The 21141-nt window shown below is 46.9% G+C and overlaps 1 protein-coding gene across 8 annotated transcripts in view; it reads right to left on the reverse strand.

The window, feature by feature from the left end:
• Nucleotides 1–21141, reverse strand: part of CUNH3orf67 (chromosome unknown C3orf67 homolog) — a 334462-nt gene that overhangs the window by 4034 nt on the left and 309287 nt on the right. For all 8 annotated transcript variants that reach the window (XM_023715803.1, XM_023715800.1, XM_023715798.1 and 5 more), the window contains one exon: nt 13988–14082. In XM_023715803.1, the coding sequence (XP_023571571.1) occupies nt 13988–14082 (95 nt within the window). The remainder of the gene's footprint in view (nt 1–13987; nt 14083–21141) is intronic.

Below are 21141 nucleotides of genomic sequence, written 5' to 3' on the forward strand. Positions count from 1 at the left end.
AAAAAAAAAAAAAGGCCTTCCACGGTACTTACTGGTGTGACATTTAGACAAGGAAGTCAGACAGACTGGGCCCAAATCCCATGTGTACCACAGCACTGCTGTGGGACATGGAACTGCCCCTGTTCCAAGCCTCCACTTCCTGTATGCAAAGCCAGGCCATCAGCAGCGCCTGTCATTGTCCCAGAGAAGATGTAAGGACAGCATGCGCCGTGGGCACTCAGCAGGTGTTGGCCTAGTCATAGCCGAGGGAGAGGCAGGAGGCCAGCCTTCATCACGAAAGCGGCGTGTTCATTCTCAACAGACCCCCTACCGCAAGCTCGCAGGCCTTACTACCACAATAAAAAAGTAGTGGGTTTGAATAAAACCAAAAGTTCCCAACTGGTTTTATGTAGGACGCGAGGAATCCATCTTTGCAGAGAGTCCTGGGCTGGGGATGGAGCTCAGTGGGGAGTACATTAGAGTCCTGGGGTTCAGTCCTTAGTACTACAAAGCAAAAACAAAAGCCAGGCCTTGGACCAAAATCCTGTGTTTCCAAAATCAAGTCTAATTATTTCTGTGAGGTAGGACATCAAAGTGGAGTGTCACTGAGGTCCACGGCCCTATGTCATGCTGCCTCACGGGGCCGCCCTTTGGTTTCTTGTCTTTAGTTGGTCGATGCGCTGAGAGAAACAGACCCTGGACTGACAGGAATTAGGCGCCATGTAAGTGCTTAGCGTCTTCTGGGTCTATATGTTATGAAAAAACCCAACTGTAAGCTGCTGCTATTAAATGAGAAGGCTCAACGTAGGTCACAGCCAGTCTAGAAGCCTTCAAGATAACAACCAGTGCGACGGGCCATGGGTCCTTATCACCCAGCTGCAAAGGCAGCAAGGTGGATCTCGTTCCTGGGCGGAGGGTTTGCTGCATAATGCATACAAACTGGGGCTGGAACGGCCACATAAATGCCTCTGGTCCAGTGCACATCACTGTGGACCTGGAGCCTCATGCACCATAACCATGGGTGCCAAGATAGGTTTTAGTACCAAAGCGTTAAGTGGCTGAATTTAAAAACCACCAACAATGACATTCATACAAAAATCGGGTGAGATTGCGTATAATTTTACATTGAAATAAGTGCTTCAGACTTACATAAAAGGTTTTGTTTTCATTGTAACTTAATTTTCAAAACCTCCAACATACATCGTTTCACCATTGTGATCCCTGTGTAATGAAATTATACTACCACTAAGCCATTACTGTGATGTCAAGCGCTGGGAAATGTTTTGAAAGGTAATTATCCTGCATGGGTATGGGGTAATTTTCAATTATATTCTTGGAGAGTGCAGAGTTTGTTTTTCCTCAAAATGCTAAATTGCTCCATTTAATACTGGCTACAGAAACCCTAAAAGGACAAATTAACAAATAAAACCATTTTGTGTTACCAGGCTGAGAGCATCCGGACAGGGGTCCAAATTACATTTCTACTCTTCGCCATATAATAAAGCCATTCTCATGAAATAAAATTACCTTTCAGATAATAATCTGTTTACAAACTGTGAGCCTCTTCCACTTTGAAGTTGGTTAACAGCAACGACAGAAGCAAAGCCCACTGAGCCAGACCAAAACCAGCAACATTGCCAGTCCTCCCCTCGCGTAGATCAGCTCAGATAAATCACCCTTTCAGTTCACCTGAGAGCTGTTAATATAAACGTTTAATCATCTAATATTCAATGCATTTTAGTGGTAGATAATAGGAAACCCATACACATGAGCTAAATCTTCAAGCTTGCAAATAAACAATGTGACACCAGTTTATCAGATTTTAAATCCCTGAATCAAGACACTCAGCTTGATTTTCGATTTTCTGACTCTGCCATCTCAAATATTTTTAAAAAGTTAATGCATTTTCTCTTCTATGGATCTTAAGGACTGATTGAGTACGTTTTTATGTGCATGCTAAGATGCCATTGTTTAAACAATTCAACAGTGCGGGGTTACCAGACGGAAGAGTCAGCCTAAGATCAATAAAAATGACACAGGAACTATGATTCGGCCGCGGGCACACTAGGTGGCTGCAAACCCTCCTCACACTGTTCCTCCTTGTAGGGCAGAATTAAGTTACACTACCATCTGGAAGGTCGACCTGAGCTGCTGAAGGGTGGTTTTTGGTAGACGTGTGCCTTCAAGGAGGAAAAAGATGCATGACCCACGGTGGATTAGAAATGCTGAAACGATACTTTGTTCTATTAGAAAGCTAAATTGGTTTTGGAAGACAAACACCATGTGGTGCTTGGAGTTCCAGTGCCCTTTGTAGGAACCGGATTTGGAAGGTGCCACTTAAGGAGCATGTGGAAGGATCTGGATGATCGTTGAGGGGTTAGAGCTACTGCTGTTTCGAGGTAGTCGCGCCTTACATATACGTAGTGATATAAATGTGTGCGGTTTACAGCTCTGAATGCTTTTCGGCACACATGAGGCTGGGGCGGGGGACTAGCCATGCTGCTGTACTCTTGAGGCCTACGGGGCTGTTAGTGTCCTGAGGGCCTGACTGCAGGCAAGATGTCACTACTGAGGTACAGGAAAATGCACCCAATTCCCACAAGGCAAGCTGGGCCCATATGCTGGGCCAAGACCTCTTTTAGCTTGCTTGAGGGGTAAATAGGTGGAGAAGGTTCTAGAGAGGAGAAGAGCCTCAGAGCGCAGCAGTGCTTACGCTTCTGCCAGAGCTCGTTCCTAAAGCTCCAAAAGGCACCAAAAAGGCACCTGAAGCTCCAAAAAGGCACCCCTGTATACGCAGATCTTCATGGGAGAAGACAGCCGCTGCGGCTGCTAGGGATTAAAGGAAAATCTCCGCCCCAAGTCTAAGCAGGGAACAGCAGCCAAGACAGGGGAAGGGCAGAGCCTTGCACTCAGTGCCACGCAGACCAGGAACCAGTACTTGAACTAGAGAGCCGAGGTGGGGCACTGTGGGCCTGAGTGGAGGGTCAAGGCAGGCTCTATGCAATCCCGAAGACTTCAAGAAAGGACGAATCCCCAAGTTTAAGATGTCAGACTAAACGTTTCGTTTGCGTTTCTTATTGATCAGGTGGGAATTCCGTAACCGTGCAGCAGGGAAGTGAAGGTCAGGCTCTGGTCACAGGCTGGGGACAATGTCCTGTGCACACCCAGCGGGCTGTGACCCAGGATGGCCTCTTTGCCTCTCGGTAACATGGAGTCAACACTGCCCCACACAGGGCAATGCTGGCAGAGGTCGCTGTGGCGTACGCCCGGAAAGCTCCAGACGGGATGCGGGGCGCGCAGCGTGCTTTGCCCCTGCGAGCTTCCTGACGAGTTCTGCATCACCAGTACTCCTCTTCTGGGGAAAGGTCTGCCTGGCAACTTAAACCTTTAAGGTTCAAACAAGACTCAGAATAGCTCCAGGCATCTCCGTGTTTCCCTTGACTGAGGACTCATTTGCTAATCCGTTATTTGCACAGCGCCTACTATGTCTTAAATGCCATACTTGGCCGTCCTGGAGGCACTACAGGTGCTCAAAGCAGTGGAACTTTTATTTATTTTTTACTTTTTTTTTTTTTGGCAGAACCGGGGATTGAACTCAGGCCCTCGCACTTGCCAGGGAAGCACTTACTCCACTGAGCCATCTTCCTGGCCCCGTAACTTTTATTTTAATTTACTTTTTATTTTATTAGAACATATTTGAGAAAACATTTGCAGGTCATGATGTTTCTAATCATCTTGGGGAGTGGATGTGTGTACCTCTGATAGCTTCTTTTTAAAATCCCCTTCTTCTTCCCCTCTAATTCTCCTGTCCCATTTTTATTCTTGTTCATATTACTAATAACAGCTCATGATATGGCGTATAATGCTTACACTAATTGAGGTTAGTCGGATCTGGCACACGCAGCCGCTCATTCTTTTTTCCCTCCCTCCCCACCCCCACCTGCTTTTCTCCTTGGCCCACCTCCCTGCTGCCAGGGACCCCTCTCCCTGCCCCCTCCCATCCGCCCTTCATACTCTTTTTTAGAGCTCTGCCTCACTCCAGTGAGAAACCAATGGGACGTGAGCCTGGGCATCGGGTTTATTTCACTCAACGTTGTATTTTCCAGGTGCATCCATTTTCCTACAAATGTCTTCAATCAGTCATTCTTTATGGCATAGTAGTATTCCATTATAGATACATATATATTTTCTCTATCCAGTCACCTGTTGATGGGCGTACAGGTGTTTCCGGGACTCGCTATTCGGAGCTGTGCTGCTGTCCACATCTATGTGCAGGCATCACTCTAGTACAATGACGTTAGATTTTTGGGGAAGATACCTAGGAGGGGGACAGCTGGGTCAGGCGGAATTTCTTATTTTAGTTCTTTGAGAAATCTCCATACGGGTTTCCTTCGTGGTTGCACTAGTTTACATTCCCACCACCAACGAAGGAGGGTTCCTTCCTCACCACACCTCACCAGCAGCTTGTGGGATGTGCAATAACTCCAGGCCTCCAATCCTATTGCAAGTGGGTTTCCGGGTTCCTCCTCCACTACCTCTGCCGAGCTAAGCTCCTAGTTCTTCTTACCCCACCTATTTCCCATAAGTCTCCTGCTATGCCCGGGAGGTGGGACTTCCTGTCATAGCCCGGTTGCCTAGTTACTCGCGCCTTTTACCCGCCGACCTCATTTCCCTGCGCCTCCACCATATATACCCAGCACCTCCCCTGAATAAACGAGACTTGATCAGACTCTCCTGTCTTGTCTCCATTTCTCACGTTTCCTGTCCTTTGTCCCCTCCTCAATTCCCTGCTCCTCGCCCAGGTGACCTTTGTTGACTGACCCACTGGACGGGACAGCAGCTGTCACTGTTTGATTTCTTGATGATCGCTATTCTTTCTGGAGGAAGAAGGAATCTTAGTACTGTTGCACTTTGCGCTTCTCTAACGGCCAGAGATTCCGGACATTTTCCTGTATATTTGGTGACTGTGGTTCTTCCTTGTGAAGCATTGGTTCGCTTCTCTTGTCCGTGTCTTCACTGGACTTTAGATAGTTGTAATTTTCTTGAGTTCTTTGTATATTCTAGATATTAGACCTGTGTTTGAGCAGTTGCTGGCAATTTTTTCTCATTCTATAGGTTGTCGCTTTGCTCTACTGATTATTTGCTGTACAAAAGCTTTATAATATGACATAATTCCTATGTTAATTCTTGCTGTTACTTCTTGTGCAACTGAGGTTCTGTGTAGAAAATCTTTTCCTACAGTATGTCAAGTGTTTTTACCTATTTGATCTCCCAGTAGGCTTCTATCTTTGATCCAGTTTGATTTTACCTAAGTATATGGTGAGAGATACAGGCCCAGTTTCAATTTTCTACACACAGATAACTAGTTTTCTCAATGCCTCACTATTGAACAGGCTGTCTCTCCTCCAACAAATGCTTTTGGTCCCTCTGTCAAAGATCAAATAGCTGAGTATGTCCGCAGAAGTTTTGTGTCCTTACTTGTGTTGCACTGATTCATGTGCCTGTGTTTGTTCCACTACCATGCTGTTTTTATTACTATTGCTTTAGAGTATAGCTTGAAGTCAGTTTTATGGCTTGCATCTAGATGTTTTTCCAAAGCCTCATGTGATCATAAGTAGGGCTTTTTGGAGGTGGGCGGGTAGCCTGGATAGAATGTAAGGGACAGAAAGAGGGCTGCTGTTGTCACTGCTGGTTGCTACTGCTGCTACTCTGCTGCCATCTGCCATGCCACCATGCCACTTGACTGTGAACTAAAACCTCCATGAGCTGAGTGTTACCTTTCTTCTTTTAACTTTGGGTCTCAGGAATAAGAAAGTAACTACAATAGTCAGGTATTGCTATGCCTCCTGCTTTGCTTTTGTTGACCCGAACTGCTTTTGCTATTCTGGGTCTCTTCTAGTACCATAGGGATTTTAGAAATGCTTTCTCTAGCTCTGTAAAGTATGTTGTTGGAATTCTGATTGAGACTGTATTGAATCTTTTTAACAGTTCTAGTATGGCAATTATGACAATACTGATTCTGCCTATCCAGGAGCAGAGGACATCTGTCCATTTTCTTTGTCCTCCCCCCCCCTTTTTTTTTGTATTTTAGGGCAGGGTCTACAGGGTGTACAGGGTCTCACTACTAGATGGACTCGTAGTGATCCGCCTGTTTGCAGCCTCCGAAGAGCTGGGATTACAGGTGTGTGCCACCACGCCCAGTTTCAATTGCTGTCTCAGCATGCCCTGGGGGTGGGGCTGGCAAGGCAGGCCCGGGGATTGAATCCCCCGGCCCCTGCATCTGCCGCAGGTGCTTTAATCCACTGAGCTATTTGGCCGGCCCTCCGTTTTCTGATGTTATTTTCACTTTCCTTTTCCAGAGTACTGTAGCGTTGTTTATAGAGGCCTTTCACTTCCCTGGTTACATTAATTCCTAGGGATTTCATTTTTCTTGATGCTAATGTGAATGGCATTATTTCTTAATTTCCTTCTTATCCTGTTACAGTTTGTGGCTAGGTGTCCCCCCAAAGACTCATGCAGTCACAGGGTGGCTTCTAGAGTTTGTGATTAATTCGTGATCCAGTGCTGGGATGAGGGGTGTGAGTGCTACACTGCCCTGGGGTGGGCAGCCTGAATGCAGTGTAAGGAAGGGAGACAGGCTTGCCCGCTGCCCCGGCCAGCTGCTGCGCCTCCCTTTTGGCTCTTGCTGTTTTGCTGCCTTGGAGTCAGCTGAGTGTGGACTGAAACCTCTACTCACTGTGAACTAAATACACCTTTCCTTCCTTAATTTTGGGTGTCGGGTATTTTGTCCCAGCAATGACTGAAAAGTACCGAGACACATCCCATTCAGTTGGTGTGCACCAATGACAATGAATTTTTAAGAATATATTTAGGACAGGGTCTACAGGGTCTCACCACACAGACTGGACTCATAATGATCCTCCTGTTTTCAGCCTCCCAAGCGTTAGGATTGCAGGTGTGCACCACCACACGGTCTCAATCGCTGTCTCAGTGCGCCCGGGGCGGGGCAGCACGCTGGGGATGGAGCCCAGGTCTCTGCATCTGCTTAAGCAGGCGCTTCAGCTCACTGAGCTCTCCCGCCGGCCCCTCATAATGACTGCTGGGCCTTGGTCTTGTTACCTTGCTGCAGTTCATCATTGATTCTAAGGGGTTTTGGGGAGTTCTTTGGTTCTGGGTGGAGTATAAGTCATATGCACATAATGACAGTGTAGGTTTTTCCTTTCCTATATGTGTCCTTATTTCTCTCTGTTGTCTAATTTCTCTGGTTAACATTTTAAGTACTCTATTGAATGGAACAGGTAACGGGGTGTCCTTGTCTTGTTACTGCTTTTAGCATGATGTGCTGTGGGTTTGTCAGTTACAGTTTCCATCATATCCGGTTACAGTCCTTCTGCATCTGCGTCACGGAGGGTGACTTTTAGTCTCAGAGTACTAAGTACTGTCGCGTGACTGTGTGGCCGCGGCAGGAAGACGCTGCAAGGCTTCCTCCGTGGAGTAGGGCAGCAGCCACACAGCCCGCTCTGGGCGTTTGCGAGGAGTCGGGAGGCTTCTGTAAATTTTTCGCTAGTAATCTGGACGTTAAATCTAAAACATAAGCATCTCCTGCCTGTTTCTGCCTCACGGGAGACTAGTATTATCAAGGAGCGCCTGCACCACCGCGGCGCAGGGAAGGCTGGGGATGCTGTTTTCTGAGCCTCTAGCCTGGAACCCTTCCCTCGCTCAAGATCTGCGCGAGCGGAGAGCGAGGTCTGCTGCGGCTGAAGGGAGAGGTCATTATGATTCCATTGCTGAGCGGCCAGGCATGAATAATTTAAGGGTCGTATCTGTAAAGGTACAAATGTCAAAAACAAATTGACAACCGTTCTTCGAGCAAGGTACGGTTCATTTTCAAAAGGTCAGTTTGATGGTTTTTTTGAGCAAGTTCTGAAATCTTAACTTCCCGTTTTTACAATTCACATGGACTGCAGGAAAACACGTTTTTGCTAAGTGCTAAAGGGCGCCCGTGCTTGTGGTGATTGATATTCAGCGCGGATGTCACAGCCCCGGAGGGAGTGTGACGAGCCCACTGTGCCTCGCTCGGCCCCGCGGCAGGGGTCGGAGAGCAGGGCGTTCCTTCGGGCTGCTCGGCTCACTCGCAGGTGGCGTTTGTACGCTTGCAGCAGTCGGGCCAAGCAGCGACTGGCTGTGACAGGAGTGCTCCTGAACGGGGTGCGGTGGGGAGGGGCCCTGACTCGGGCCAGATGTAATTCGCGATTTCCTTTCGGATGGCCAGGCAGCTGTGGAGAATTCCGTCTCGGTCAGGCCATCTTTGCTGGCCAGGAAAATGCAGCTGCCACTTCAGCTGCGCGGGCTCGGCGTCGGCAGTCGGGTGGAGGAGTGGGGCGCGGCGACCACTCGGCTGCTCCGAGTATGAGCAGCAGGTGGCTCTTTCCTTAAGTCTTGCAAATGCTTTGATCCATAAACCAGAAACTCTCAATGCAAACATCTTATGCCAATTCCTCATTTTATATATTACTTTTTTGAGCAGGCAATCTATGTAACAAGGTTAAAATCTTGAAAACATTTTACCAAAATCTTGATGAAAACCAAGAGGCAAGGCTCTGGAGCCAGGTGGCTTGGGATGAAATTCTAGCTCTGCCACCAAATTATGTGACCTTGGGCGAATCATTTAAGGGTGTTGTGGCTCGGTTTCCTCACCACTGCTCTCTCACACATGTCCACACCTATACACAGGCACACATACACACACGCACACGCCACCTTCCTTATGGAGGGGCGACACTTAAGGACGCGGCAGAGTTGGGCTAAAACAGCAAATGCAAATGAATGGCACTGTGTAATGGAAACCCGGGGAGCCCTGGCCTGCCACAGCCACGCCCCCACGGCATAAAGCAGAAACACGAGCCTGTTCTTCTTTAGTGGACACATCATAGGGAAGGCTGAACACATCATGGGGATGGGTGAAAACCCTATCCTGGTGCAGGAGTAAGGGCCAGCTGGGAACTCAAACCAGCTAAAACCACATAAAAACAAAGCACATAGGAAACAGTAGCTTTTTTTCTTTTCTATTTTATGGATACATTGTAGATGTGTACAGTGAGGACACTGCACCTGGGCATGGTATTCCTAGCTGTTTCCCCCTTTCCCCTCCCTTCCCTTGTTGCTTGGTTTCCACTTTTCTTCTATTCCTTTTTTTCTTGTCCCTTCCTCCCCTCCCTGTTCCCCTTCACATTTAAATGTTTTCTTCCCATGTCCCAACACCTATCATACATTTTGCTCCTTATTTACACTTCTTCTCACACCACGAGGTGATATTTAGACATAACTCTCAAATTTATTTCAGTTGCAAGTATGTTCTCAAGGTGCGTCCATTTGCCTAGAAGTGTTTCAAACTTATCCTTCTTTATGGCAGAGTAGTATTCCACAGCATTTGAAGAATCTACCTCTTCTTTATCCATTGTTTTAGTTGTTTTTCCCTCACTGCTGAGACAAGGTACCTAACACTGAGAATGAAAAGAGGAAAGGTTTATGTAGCTCATAGTTTGTGAGGTTTCAGTCCATAACTGGATGGCTCCAGGGAAGGGTGGCGCATGGCAGAGGGGCAACAGCTGATGGCGAGAGGACAGCAAAAGCAACAGCAGAAGGGGGGAAGGAGGGAGGGGAAGGGGGAGGGGGAGAGGGAGAGAGATCGAGCACGCCTCTCTCTGTCCCTTCTACTGTATCATCCCACGCAGTGGACTCATCCAGCAAGCACCCACAGTTAATCCCAGCACCCCACCATGAATCTATCACAGACTCTAGGTTTAGCCAGCTCTGAGACAATCCTATGACTGTAGGAGGCTTTGGGGGAACATCTAGGCACAAACCATGACATCAATTCCTTGCTTGAGGCGTATCTGGGCTGTTGCCAAGATTTAGTTGCTACAGACCGTGTTGCTGTAAACATGGGTGTCCATATATCACTGTGTGGGTGACATTTTCAGGTCTTTGGGGAAGATGCCCAGGAAGGGGATGGCTGGGTTGAATGGGGCCCTGATCCTAGCATTCTGAGGAATCCCCACTCTGACTCCACAGTGGCTGCCCAGTCTGAGCTCCCACCAGCAGTGGAGAAGCGTTCCTTTTTTCCTTCTGCCCCTCTAGCATTTGTTACTGGATGATTTCTTGATAATCGCCATTCTTTCTGGGGTGAGACAGAGTCTCAGTGTTATTTTAATTTGTATCTCTCAAATGACCAGTGATGTTGAACACTTTTTTTTTTTTTGGCCACTCAGGTTGCCTTCAGGGCAGGTCTGGTTTGGCTTGAGGATGAGGGGATCGAACCACAGCATCCCGCGCCTGACTGCTTTGCTTCAGCAGGCACTTAGCAGGCCCCCATGAACACTTTTTTTTCATATATTTATTTGCCATCTGTATTTCTTCATCTGACAAGTATCTTATTTGTTTTAGAGGCTAATTTTTGGATTGGATCTTTAGATTTGGGAGTCTGATTTTTTGAGTTCTTTATATATCCTAGATATTAGGCCTTTATTTGAAGAACAGCTGGCAAAATTTTTTCCCACATTGTGGGTTGTCTTTTCACTCTGTTGGTGGTTTCTTTTGTGGTACGAAAGCTTTTTACTAAGATGAGATCCACTTGTTGATTCTTTGTGACAGTTTCTGTGTGACCGGGTTTTATTCATAAAGTCTTTGCCTACATCCGGGCCTTCAAAAGTTCTATCTATTCTATCTTCCAGCAGATTTAGTATTTCCATTTTAATACTTAGATCTTTGATCCATTTTGATTTTAGTCATGGTAAAAGATACGGGTCTAGTTTTAATCTTCGGCATGTGGTGAGCCAGTTTTCCCAGCACCACCTACTACAGAGGCTGTCTTATTGTGAGTGTATTGGGCTCCTTTGTCAAACAGAAGGGGTTCAGGATGTCTGGAGCTGTTCTGGGTCTCCCGACCTGCTCCATCATCCCAGGTCTGCGGTGTCTTCTCCCAACACCATCGTGTCTATCCTAGTCGCCTGCAGTGTGATTTTAGGTCAGAGGTCGTGATGCCCCTTACTGCGCCTGTTGTTCAGAACTGCTTTTTTCCTTCTTCTTCATAATTGCTTTTGCTAGTCTAGGTCCCTTCTTGTTCCACATACATTTTAGGATTGTTTTCTTTAATTCTGTGAGATACGCTAGTAGAATTTTGATCAGCATAGCATTAAATCTGTAATAATAAATTTTAGTGTAAGTGGCCATAGTTTTATTTTTTTATTTTTTAAATTTTATTCATTTATTTGTGTGTGTATGTGTGTGTGTGTGTGTCCAGCTCAGCCCACCAGGGGGCGGGGCTGGCTGGCATGTGGTGCTGGGGGATTGAACCGTGGTCCCTGTGCTTTGCTAAGCTTGTTCTAAGTAGGTGCTTTAGACCACTGAGCCATCTCACCAGCCCTGGCCATAGTTTTAGAAATATGCCCATTTTCACTATATTGGTTCTCCCTATCCAAGAACAAGGGTTTTTGAGCCGGGGAGATGGCTCAGTAGAATAAGCGTTTCCCTGGCAAATACAAGGTCTGGAGTTCAATCCCTGGTACTGGAAAAGAAAAAAAAAACAAAACAAAACAAAAAACCAAGGGCTTTTTATTTTCTAGCACCCTTTTTGATCTTCTTTTTCAGAGTACTAGTTTTATTTTTTTAAACATATTTGGTGCAGGGTTTCACTATGCAGCTCAGACTCGTGGCGATCCTCCTGTTTTCGGCCTCCACAGGTAGGGGATTACAGGTGTGCACCACCATGCCCAGACTCAGTTGCCGGCTCAGTGTGCTGCGGATGGGGCCGGCTTGGTAGGTGGTGCCAGGGATCAAATGCTGGTCCCTGTGGTTGCCTAAGCAGGCACTCAGTCTGCTGTGCTATCTCACCGGCCCAGTACTGTAGTTTTCAATGTAGAGGTCTTCACTTCCTTTGTCACACTGACTCCTACATAATTCAGTTTTTGGGCTGCCATTGGGAGAGGTGTTGTAGGATGCAGTAACTGTTGGTGGCGTTAATTAACTGTGACGCACTGGAGCCCAGCAGAAAAGGCAAAGGTGAGTAGACAGGACACACTAGTCGGTGGTGGGATTAATTAACTGCAAACCTCAAGTACCTGCGGGGAGCAGAAGCCGAGAAAAGCGGAAGGGAGCAGGGAGAGGGGCAGCCGCACATTTGTGCAGTCTTCTGAGTTTAATTTGTTAATCTGCTCTCATGGAGGGTCTGCTTACCTCAACACAGTGGAGTTCCCGCTGTCAGAACACGGCTTCCACAGGACTGTGAGACGCCCTGCCCTCCACGTCGCACTGCTATCTGTCTTGGGTGTCTGTGCCCAAGGACCGTGCCCCCGACTCCCGTGGCTTATTTAGGACACTGACATAATGGATTAGTTGTTCCCTCACAGCAAGGTGCCCTCCTGACGGGCAAGATTCTATTTTTCTGTCATAAGTAATTATAAATGTACACCTCTAAAAAGATTCCAGATTTGAGAAGCACCATCTATTTCTCTCTCTCTCTCTCTCTCTCTCTCTCTCTCTCTCTCTCTCTCTCTCTCTCTCATCATCTATTTAAGACAGTAAATCACAGTGACATCTCCATCCCCTGGGCGGCCGGGACACGCAACCCAGATGTATGACTCTCACTGCTGAATTCGCTAGGCCAGAAAGAACGGAATGCTTCACTTTCTCCCTGGAGCAGTTAGATGGGGGGGGGGGGAGAAAAACAAACAAACAAGGAAACTGGGCACTTTCTTTGGAGCAATTTATATTGGCTGGCCCCACCCCGGCTTTTTTAGCTTTAGTATTTAACCCAGAAAACTGCCCTGCGGAGGGGCACTCAGGTTATCTGTCACTCCAGTTACACACACGAGACTGCTACCACCCTCCCGTCGCAACTCCTCTGCTGTCACTGAAGGCTTGCTTACATCTCGCCTCCACTGTGTCCCCCCAGCCAAGCTCCTCACTCCCAGCCAGGCCCGACCAGCTCATCCACAGTCTCACAGGCGTGCTGTTGACGTTCTCCTGACCTGGAAGCCCAGTGTCAGCCTCTGCTCTGGCAGAAAGGCTACATCTCTGCATGGAGGAGAACGCCTGCAGGCGCATGTAGGTGGCGACATGGTCTGGGCGGTGCAGCGTTAGGCGACTTCGTCACTCTGTCATTGCAGAGTGGGCCTGTGCAAACCTGCATGGCACTGTCAGTCACGTGCTGTGACCTCGTGATCCATCCAAGGCCATGGTAAACAGGCCGCAGGTGCTGCTGCTGGTCTCTCTCCCATGTTTTATAGCGAACTGGGCTTTTAAAGAAGTAAAAAGAGTATATTCTAACAAAAAGAATCATTCTAAATTAATTCTAAATACATGAGCCAGCAGCATGGTTGCGCACTACATCAAGCGCTATCGTGTACCGTCATACTTGGACGCGCTGCACCGTCCACAGCCAGCACCACCACCCATGTACAGGTAGCGTGTGCGCTACGATGCCACGCTGGTCCTGATGCCAACAGCCCAGTCTGCAGCGCCGTAAGCCCTGTTGTCACTGTGGGAGCGCACAGCCTCCGGGAACTGAGGCGTCACCGCGCGGGCCACAGGGAGCAGGCGCTCTGGGAGCCCATCCCCTGGCGGCACCCGCTGGGCCCCGTGGAGGCGCCCCCTGCGCAGGACCTCTAGCGCTCTGCAGCTGGGACTGGCTAGTGTCAGCATTATTTCACGGGAGAGGTAACCAAAGTCGATAAAGGAAGCTCTGGAATTCAGATGAAGGCCAACCGAATACCAAAGCCATGTTCTTCTGCCTTAAATCATTATTCTCTGGGATTGGCCTTTGGAAGACCAGAGACCGTTTCTGTCTGTATTCTGCCTAGCTGTAAAGAACCTGTCACCCTAAAACATGAAGCACAGGTCACCTCACTTTGGGTGTGGAAGGCTGGCTGACGGTAGCGGCACCCCAGAGTGCCTGGTTTTCTTTGTAGGAAATTAATTTCGTGACGCACGGCATTTTCCGCACTCCCACCTTGGGTGCTCAGGCTTCCGGAGGAGTCCAGGTGTTGCTCCAGGGGCCGACGGCCGGGGGGAACAATCGGGGGGCTGAGCATGCTTAACCAGTCCCTGCAAGAGGACACAAGGAGAGGAAGTGAATGCACAGCGCGTCCACAATTCCACATACAGCTTCTATGTCTGGTTTGAACTTTCATTTCTCTTGAATTTCCACATCTTTCGTATTTCAGAAAGTTAAGGTGCTTGGATACTATTAGCATACGGGGTTACAAGCTGGTTAAGGTGGCGCGACCACTTCGCTACCCCGTTATTTGATCCATACAGTCACTAAGAGCTGACCATTCCTCTCGAGAGTTTATTATGGTTACAAAAGTGCAGCACAGTTTTTCCTCAATAAGAAAATTATTTCAGTGACTTAGATAAAACACAGCACAGGAAGAAAGCATGGTAAAAATCACGTGTCGCATGTCATGGATGACATTTCCCATGTGATCAAACAGAATTTAGTCTCAGAGCAGCCATGGAGTCACCGTGACAGTGGAGTCCGCGTGCTTTAGCTCAGGCTAGAGAGGCAGAAGGGACTCCTATCGCGCGGGCAGACTGCTCCATCGACCCTGTCCTCCGACTTCCCATCCGCTGCCCAAGCTGCCAACTTCACCTTCCTGTTTCCATGGATTCCTCCCCGCTCCCAGCCTGCAGTTCCCACCAGCAGGTTCCTGGGTGGGTACAGTTCAGGTTGGCAGTGCCCAGAAGGTCTGAGTCACGGTGAGCTCCAGTACTTTGGGGAGGTGGGGCAGGCCGGGAAAGCCAGGGATTTTCCACTGTGCATTCTGCTTCTTTATCGACCTTAAACTCCCTGCACTGTTTACTTTTTCCCCCTCAACAGGAGGCCAAATGGTTTCTTTCTGGGTGTCTTTTTTTTTGTACTGTCTGTCTGTCTAGGTTGGGGGAGCTGCGAGCACCAGCCCTCAGGGCTGGTCCTGGCTCTGTGTTTCCTAGAGAAAAAACCTGGCCCTGTCACTTCATGCTGCTAAGCCCAAGTATGCAAAGGAGACAGTGACAGCACCCCAGAGTTTGGGTGGAAGCTGGGGATGTAGCTCAGTGGCACAGCGCCTGCCTAACAAGCACGAGGTCATGAGTTCAAGTCTCAGTATCAAAAGAAGAAAGCAAGAGTTTGTGTGGCAGGGTTAAACAAGAAAGAAATGGGTAAGAGGATAAGGAAGGGTACATTTGAGTCATCTGTAGGAAGACGGGTGCACCCCGACTCCACAGTGCTAAGTAAAATAAATGAGCTCCAGACCTCAAGTGCTGCAGTTTGTCTTCCAAGAAAAACCTAAAATATAAATACTTTTAGGAGCGAAATAAAAACAGATGGTAGGAAGCAGGAAGACAGACTCTGTGAAGACGGGCAGGGACCTGGGGATGGCAAAAGACAGAAGGGAGGAGGGAAGCCGAAAGGATCAGGATGCGCTAAGCACTCGTGCCCCTGTGTGCAAGGGCTGCACTTCATTCTATGATAAACATTTACCAACAAAAGTCTTTTTAAGGTGGATGACATTTGGCATGAATCCAGACACAGAGTCAGCATCCCCTAGATTTCAGCTGTGCCACCCTCGTCTTCATTCTCAATAGGGATCAAGTACAGCTTTACTTATCTGATGAACCAGCAAGAATTTGATTTTGTTGGAATTAAACCAGTAAAGGGTGGTGGAGTAACTTCTAGTTTAATACAGCTGAGGACTTTCTTGCAAGCCACTTACTCTTCTGGTACAAAGGATTTTAAAGTAAAAAACGATGTAGTGGCTTGTTGTAGCATTTTAAGGGACCCTGTGTCAGTGCTCCCCAGAGTTGTCACTGGATGATGGCTAGTGGATGAGTGCGGTGGACGTGCCGGGGAACTGAATTTCAATACAGCACACTGAGGACAGCAGAGGGGCTCTGTCCCAGCCTTCCAAGCCCATAGGGCACTTTCTGACAAGCACCATTTATTTAATCTACTTAAATGTAGCAGACCGAAAGTCCCCAGGCTCTAGAAAGTTACAAGGTCATACAGAGATTACCAGCTTGATGACCAGCACTCCCCGAGAGTGATGACGAGCAGGGACGAACAAGACAAAGTGACGCTGGGATGCGATGGTCCCCTGCTCGGGGCTGGCAAGTGCCCAGAATGGGCGGGAGCTCCTACTCCTGGTGCATGGCACACGACAGATACAGGTGGCAGTTACAGAAAGCCAGATGCTTGCTTCTGAGGCCGCGGTCTGATGGCTGCTGTTCTTTCCTAGCAGTGGCTATGGACAGCATTGAGTTCTTTTTGCAATCAAGGTCAGATCTTAGAAAAGCTGCATGAAGACTACAAAGAACTCCTGCACATCCAATAGACGTGGATGTTCCAATCACCACCTTGCATCATATTTGCTATCAACCAATCAACAGGGATTGTAAACGGTGTCCCATTCGTGGCCTTTCCCTGCTTCTGCATAGCCTATGAACTAACTTAGCAACTGACACCTTTAAGTGCTTAAGAGTTTAACCTAATCTGTCACAGCACAGGCAGGTTATATGAACTTCAAATTTCGGGGTGCGCAGTAAAGTCTTATCGGAACACTGCCATGCTCTTCGGTTTCTACACTGTCGGAGCCTGCTTTTGTGCTGCTGCGAGAGCATTAGTTATCACCTGGCCCTTTACAGACAATGCGTGATGGCCCCTGACTTCTGGCCATGTTGGTTCCTCCAGTGCTAACCCAGAACTCCACACCCACTGTCCCCTGTCCATTTCTGTAAGTCCCCGTGTCAGTGAGGCACGTGGCTTCCAGTATTTGCAATGCAATTACTGATTTTCTGAATTACAGAAAAAGCCCAAAGTAGTTTCAGAATTGTGAAGCAAAACAAAGAAACAAACAAACAAAAAATCTGTTAACACAAAACAGAAATGAAAACAAACAGCATACTGCAGACCTAGTCTTGAGTTCTCTGTTTTTGTTATTGTTGTTAATCAAAATATATTCTTACTTTGGGGGGGTTCTCCCTCACCTTCAGCATGCTCATATGCATGTTTTTATTTATTTATTTAAATTAATTTTATTGAGAAACAAATAGCAATGAGACAGTTTCAAAACAGGTCAGTAGGACAGTTACAATAATTAAATACATTTTGCATATTGCTGTCTTTGTAGTAGTTATTTATAGTATGAGATGCAGACATGATATCCTGTCTAAGCACTATTAGTACAAATCTTTCTTCTCATTGAATTAACAGAAAGTAGCTGTATTTCTATCCTAAAATATATATATTTCACTACAAAGTGGTCCTTCATTTATATCCCCCTTTTTGTTCACTTTTGTCAGAGATGGATATTCCATTGCCATTTAAGTATTGTAGGTGCATGAATTAAGCAAAGTAATCCAATATAGTCCAGTAGTCCATAACAGTAGTGGGTTATCCACAGGACTAGCAATGTCAGAAGTTGTTGACTTGAGCCAAACTGTGGTACAGGGTATCAGGGTAAGTCCGGAGGGGATTTGACTGACCTTGTCAGATATAAAAGTTACATTTCTTGTTATATAGGTCTTGCTCTATCTTGCTCTTAACCATCCAGCAGAAAAGTATAAAAATGAGTTATAAAAAGTAAAGCTCATGTGCATTTGAAACATAGTCATCTGCTTTTCTTTGAGTTACATTTCAGGGTTTTTTCTTCTACTCTGGTTGGTTTCTATTATTTTTAATGTTGAGTACATAAAAGATTAACAAATCAAAAATAAAAAAAAAAACAAACAGAAAGGTGTGACACTTAATTGGTTAGGGTGTTGTTCTTGGTTTCACTTTGCAAACACCATGTATTTGTTTCAGTAAATGCTCCTCCTTCTCCAAGAGGCAGCCTTCTGTAGTCCCTCTACGGCCCTTATTTTTGCATCCCAGTGTATCCCGGCTCTCTCCCTTCCATGCCCAGCCGACCTCCTCATCCCGGCCCCACTGTGTGCACTCCCATCATTTACTTTTCCATTGCTGTCCCTTTGGACATGTTTTCAATATTTTGCAGTTACTGCACTTAACATTGCAGGGAATAATCTTTGACAGGTGCATTTGTATACATGTGGAGGGGTGTGTGTGTGTGTGTGTGTGTGTGTGTGTGTGTGTTCAAGGTAAAGTCCTTGGAGTAGATTTCGATTCCCGGGACAAAAGGCACTGCACACTGGGCTCTGTTGGATGTTGGCACATCCCCTCCCGAGGTGGCGCTCGTCGGCTTTCTTGCCCCAGCAGTGCATGCCAGCAAAGCCTCCTGTCTTGCCAAGCTTTTAGATGACCCCCAGCCTTGACTTGGATTTTTCCTTATGAGTGGCATGACTTAGGCCTAAGGCCATTTGTGCAATACGTATGTGTACATGTATGTGCCATGCATGTTAACCTATGTTTATGCCCCTTCTTCTATCATACTCTTTCCCTTGCTTTGTCATTTCTTTATGGAATTTTCTTTGCCAAACACAGGTTTTTTATTTTTATGTATTTTAAAAACAGGATTTTATTGGGGCCTATAGCTGTGATTGTTTGGTGTTTTTTCAAATATCTTTTACTGACACATTCATTACTCAAGTTTTGGTGTTTTTTCTTTTTTTGTTTGTTTGTTTTGGTGGACCAGGGATTGAACTCAGGTCCTTTTGCTTGCCAGGCAAGCACTTATTTTACTGAGCCATCTCCCTGGCCCCTTTTTATTTTTATGTAGTCATTTTCTTGTACTGCTTTCTTTCTTATGTATTTGGTACAGGGTCTCATTATGTAGCTCGGACTCATAGTGATCCTCCTGTTTTCAGCCTTCCCAGCGCTGGGATTACAGGTGTGTGCGCCCACACCCAGTCTCGGTTGCTGGCTCAGTGCGCCTCGGGGCGGGGCTGGTGAGATGCGATATGGGGGATAGCATCCTGGTCCCTGCACTGGCTTAAGCAGGTGCTTAGTCCACTGAGCCATCTCACCGGCCCCTGGCTTTTTCAATATACTGTTTAGATTTCTTTCTTTTCTTTTTTTGTTTTTTTTTTTTTTTGGAACTGGGGATTTAACTCAGGATCTTGCACTTGCCAGGCAAGCGCTTATTCTACTGAGCTATCTCCCTGGCCCCTTGTTTAGATTTCTGATTCATTTATTTTACCAAATGATATGAGTTTATTCTGATATAAAGTGTACCTAGTTTTCTTCTTTCTTTTCTTTTGTTCTCCCCCCCCCTCTCTGAGGTAAGGTCTTGCTATGTAGTTCAGGCTGGCCTTGAACTCTAGGTGATCCTCCTGGCTCAGCCTCTGGAGTGCTGAGATTACAGATGGGTGTGCCATGCCCAACTAGGTATATCTCATTTTCATTTTTTTTTTGTGGTACTGGGGATTGAACTCAGGATCCTGTACTTACCAGGCATCATTTTCACTTTTAAAAATGTCCACAGGGCTGTACTAATAAATCACATTATTTTAATACAAATTAAAAAATTTTTATGCAATTAAGACATTTTTAATCAAACCAACTCATTTTTTTTTAGCTAAGTAAGCATTTATAAACTATAATTTTAAAAAGGTTTCCATGTTAACTAAAATATGGAAAACCTTGGGTTAATAAAATCAAACATAAGTGCTTCTTACAGGACTTTCTATAACCCTTAAAGCCCTGTGACTCACCCAAGAGGAGGACAGGACTTGTAGCACTGCCCCAACTTGCGCATCTGCAACTGTCACGCCTGTCTCTGGTGACCGTGCAGTATGTCTTGGGAACTGCCCTTCCAGTTTAGTGTCTTTCTCTCATCCTGGTGGCATTTTTCCTTTTATTGTTGTAGTACTTTATGTAAGTGTCTTAGTTACTTTTCTCATTGCTGAGAAAAAGTAGCAAACACCCACAAATTAAGGGAGGAAGCGTCTGGTTAGTTTCAGTCCATAACCAGCTGGCTCCCAGGCAGGATGGATTCACAGGGAAGAGGCTAGCAGGACAGAAGCAGCAGAAGCAGCAAGCGGCCTCCACAGCTCGCCTCTCCTCTCTTATCCAGACTGCGCAGGGCGGGGCCGCTGGCCTCAGCCCAAGTGCCCTTGATCCTGGCGCTGCACCCACGGTCCCAGCATGACACCCTAGACCAGCCACCTCTGAAAAGCCCCACCTATGACTCCATGAGGCTCAGCTGGGACATCTAGACACAAAGCACATAACAGTATGCCTAACATTTTCATGTTTTTCCGAGACCAGTCTGTTTGGGTGATGCATGGTCCAGAACCTGTGTCTTACAAAGTTCTCACTCCTGCACATGATTCGAACTTATGGTCTTGGCTCTTTTTCATTTCCTTTTTTTGAGACGAAGCCTGGCTATGCCGCGTGGGCTGGTTGCGAACTCATAATCCTCTTGCTTCAGCCTGCTGAGTGCGGGGACTCCATGTGGGCAACACCTCCACTGGCTTGTCTTACCTCTCGATCACACCTTCAAACCTCCAAGTCTGGCCTTAGGAAAGCGGCATGTATCTAATGGATGGTCGCTCTAGCCGAGGTTCATTCACAGAATGCCTGTCCTAATGGCAGTTCTGACCTGTTTCTTTGGGCTTCTCACCCCAGCTGCCTGTGTTCTGGAACCCGTTCTTGCTCTTTGTTCCACCATGGCTTTGCCCTTTGGGGTTGATACTCGGGTTGGTTTCCTCAGCTCCAGCTATAATCCTGGCTGACTCTCTGCCCTGTCATTGAGAGGCCTCTGGCTCCTTTGGTAAGTAAGCTTCTTTTTCAGTCAGGCCTGTTATCTGAGAAAACCCCCAATCTTCTTGTTCCTCACTGCTTTTGAGGCCCCAACGGTGGGGCTCCCACGTTTCCTCTTGCAGCTCCTCGGCAGACCTGCAAACACTGAACTGTCAGCACAAGAGGGGTTTTATGTGTGTCAGGACGATGGACTCATTTTAAATGTCACACATAACAGCAGAGTGCAGATGAGGAATAAAAATTCGCTTGTGAGTGTCCACCATGGCCAGACTGACCTAATATTAAAATCTTGACCAAAAAGGAAGCCTCATGGTTTTCATTCAACCTGCATGCTATACACAGGGATCATTACCCGAGGAAAGCTGAATCAAATATTTTGAGATTGAAGACAATATTCTTAGTTAAGAGAGACTGTGACAAAAAGAGAACTGCAAGGAAGAATGTATGCAATGTGTTAATTATTGAAA

This window comes from Octodon degus, unplaced genomic scaffold (genome assembly GCF_000260255.1).
Source record: "Octodon degus isolate 3935 unplaced genomic scaffold, OctDeg1.0 scaffold00043, whole genome shotgun sequence".
NCBI classification, from domain to species: Eukaryota; Metazoa; Chordata; class Mammalia; order Rodentia; family Octodontidae; genus Octodon; species Octodon degus.